Source organism: Tupaia chinensis, unplaced genomic scaffold (assembly GCF_000334495.1).
Source record: "Tupaia chinensis unplaced genomic scaffold, TupChi_1.0 Scaffold000392_1, whole genome shotgun sequence".
Lineage (NCBI taxonomy): Eukaryota > Metazoa > Chordata > Mammalia > Scandentia > Tupaiidae > Tupaia > Tupaia belangeri.
The window spans coordinates 792,652-795,263 of NW_006159894.1; the positions used below are offsets into that span (position 1 = coordinate 792,652).

At 55.0% G+C, this 2,612-nt stretch overlaps 1 protein-coding gene across 1 annotated transcript in view; it reads left to right on the forward strand.

Moving 5' to 3' along the window:
• The first annotated feature begins 2,020 nt into the window (after positions 1 to 2,020).
• The window catches only part of OLIG1 (oligodendrocyte transcription factor 1), a 1,544-nt gene continuing 952 nt past the window's right edge, over positions 2,021 to 2,612 (forward strand). Inside the window, 2 exon segments of the mRNA XM_006172308.1 lie at positions 2,021 to 2,609; positions 2,611 to 2,612. The exon segment at positions 2,611 to 2,612 is cut by the window's right edge and continues 952 nt beyond it. Coding sequence (XP_006172370.1) covers positions 2,115 to 2,609; positions 2,611 to 2,612 — 497 coding nt within the window. The 5' untranslated portion in view covers positions 2,021 to 2,114.

Consider the following 2,612-nt stretch of genomic DNA (forward strand, 5'->3'; position numbering starts at 1 on the left):
ATATCATTTTATTTATTATTATTGAGTTTGCTATAGGGTGCACAAGCTGCCTGGAGAGAAAGACAGACAGGGAGAGTGAACAAGCAAGCCACCAGGTCCAAGACTCACACCGTGCTTGGCCACGTGGGAGTCCAGCACCCCAACCCCATGCCACCTGCTGGTCCCAATTTCATTTTAATTTTTATTTAAATAGTCACTTGCGTCTTGTGGCTACCCCACTGAACAGCAGGGCTTTAGTTACTAAAAGGCCCTGATCCCTTGGGAACCAGCAGTTAGCGTAATGGCTATGTCGCTGGACTCCCACGTAGTCGGCCGTGGTTCGTGTCCCGGACCCGGTGGCTTAAAACTCACGCCGGGCGCGTGTGCGTGCATGCCCAAGATCCCGAGAGGAGAATGGAGGAGAAGGGATTGCGGCGTGACCATCCCCCCTGGGGGGGGGGTGATTCTCGCTTTCTGTCTCTATGTCTCTGTCTGTCTGGCGAGCGCACGCGCCCTACAGTGAAAAAAAAAAAAATCTCTCCAAAAAAAAAAAAATGGAAAAAAGGCCCTGATCCCCAGCCACCAAGTAATGCTATTTGGAGGAAGACAAAGATTCAGTCCCAACTCAACAGATAGGAATGTGTGGGTGCTTTGTTTTACTTATTTTTTGTTACAGCAAGAGGCCAGTTTCTGAGTTTTGCTTAGGACAGTAGAGTCAATGATAGAATGAACACATGTACCTTATAGGAAGGACAGAAACTAGACTCCACCCACAAGGTTTTCTAAGTCCCTAAAGACCTTTAAATCAGAGTGATGGGTTAGGGTGATCGGGAGTAACCTGGCTAACACTATTAGTCATTTAGCCCAAAAACTCAGTTATTTGAGGCTGGCAGAAAAATTAAGTATTTAAAAAAAAAAAAACCCTATGTTGGGACCATAGTTGGTATATGGCTATGTCGTTGGACTCCCGTGTAGTTTTCCTCGGTTCGAGTCCCGGACGTGGTGGCTTAAATTGACCCCAGGCACTTGTGTGCGTGCCCAAGATCCCGAGAGGAGAATGGAGGAGAAGGGATTGTGGCGTGGCCATCCCTCCCCTGGGGGGTGATTTCTCGCTTTCTGTCTCTCTGTCTCTCTCTGTCTGGCGAGCACACGTGCCCTATTAGCAAAAACCTCTCAACAAAACAAAACACAAACACCTATGTCACACCCATGCTCGTAGCAGCATATTCACAACAGCCAAAAGGTGGAAGCAACTCAAGTGTCCATCCACAGATGATTGGGTAAACAAAACATGGTCTGTACATACAAGGGAATATTACTGAGCCTTAGAAGAAGGAATTCTGACACAGGCTCCAACAGGGACGGACCTGGAAGACACTATGGGAAGTGAATGAGCAGGTCTCTAAAAGACACTCTGTGTTCCTGTAGAACAGATTCATGGCAACAGACGTAGACTGGTGCTCCCCAGGAGCACGGAGTTGGCTGAAGAGTTTCAGGGCTGCCAGAAGCGTCCTGGAGACTGGCTGCACAATATGAAGGTATCTAACACTACTAAACTGTATTCCTAATGATTAGGGAGGACAATTTTACGTTGGAATATTTTACCACAATTTAAATAATGTACATATGTATATATATTTGTTTTTTAAGTAGTGGCAGAGAGCAGCCACCACCCTCTTCCTCTTTCTCCTCCTCCAGAACAGCCGCACTCCTCTCCAAGGCTGAGCTCAAGAAGCTGGGGAGCCCACGAGTTTTATCCTCACTCATGCAACAGCCGGGCTTCGCCCCAAAAGACGCCTTCTTACCCTGGGGGCGGGTGGGGCGTTACTGGTCGGTCTACTTTCGCAGAGGCGCTCTCAATTACTTCCTTGAGGCGAGCCAGCAGCACCTCGGCGCCGGCCGCCGCACGGGCAGCCAATGAGCACACGCCTTTGACCCGCCTCGCACGGCCATTGGCCGCGTCCCTTCGCCCGCGGCCCCGCAGGTTCCCAAGCCGGGTTTAAAGAGGTCGGTGCCGGCTGCTGCCCAGCCATCGGCTCCCCGCTCACAAGTCCGCGGGGAGGGGCGGCCTGCCCACCGGCCCACCCCGGGGCGTTCCTGCAACGCGCCCTCGGCTGCCCCCCTCCACCCCCCAGATGTACTATGCGGTTTCCCAGGCGCGCGTGAACGCGGCCCCCTCGACCATGCTGCGGCCACAGCGGCCTGGAGACGTGCAGCTCGGGGCCTCTCTGTACGAGCTGGTGGGCTACCGGCAGCCGCCCTCCTCCTCCTCCACTTCATCCTCCACGACGGTCCCCCTCCTCCCGAAGGCTGTGCGCGAGAAGTCAGAGGCGCCAGCGGAGCCTCCCGGCACGGGGTTGGTGACCGGCGCGCACGCGGGTGGCTGCGCCCGGGCGGACGCCAAGGAGGAGCAGCAGCAGCAGTTGCGGCGCAAGATCAACAGCCGCGAGCGGAAGCGCATGCAAGACCTGAACCTGGCCATGGACGCTCTGCGCGAAGTCATCCTGCCCTACTCCGCCGCGCACTGCCAGGGCGCGCCGGGCCGCAAGCTCTCCAAGATCGCCACGCTGCTGCTCGCCCGCAACTACATCCTGCTGCTGGGCAGCTCCCCGCCGGAGCTGCGGCCCGCACCG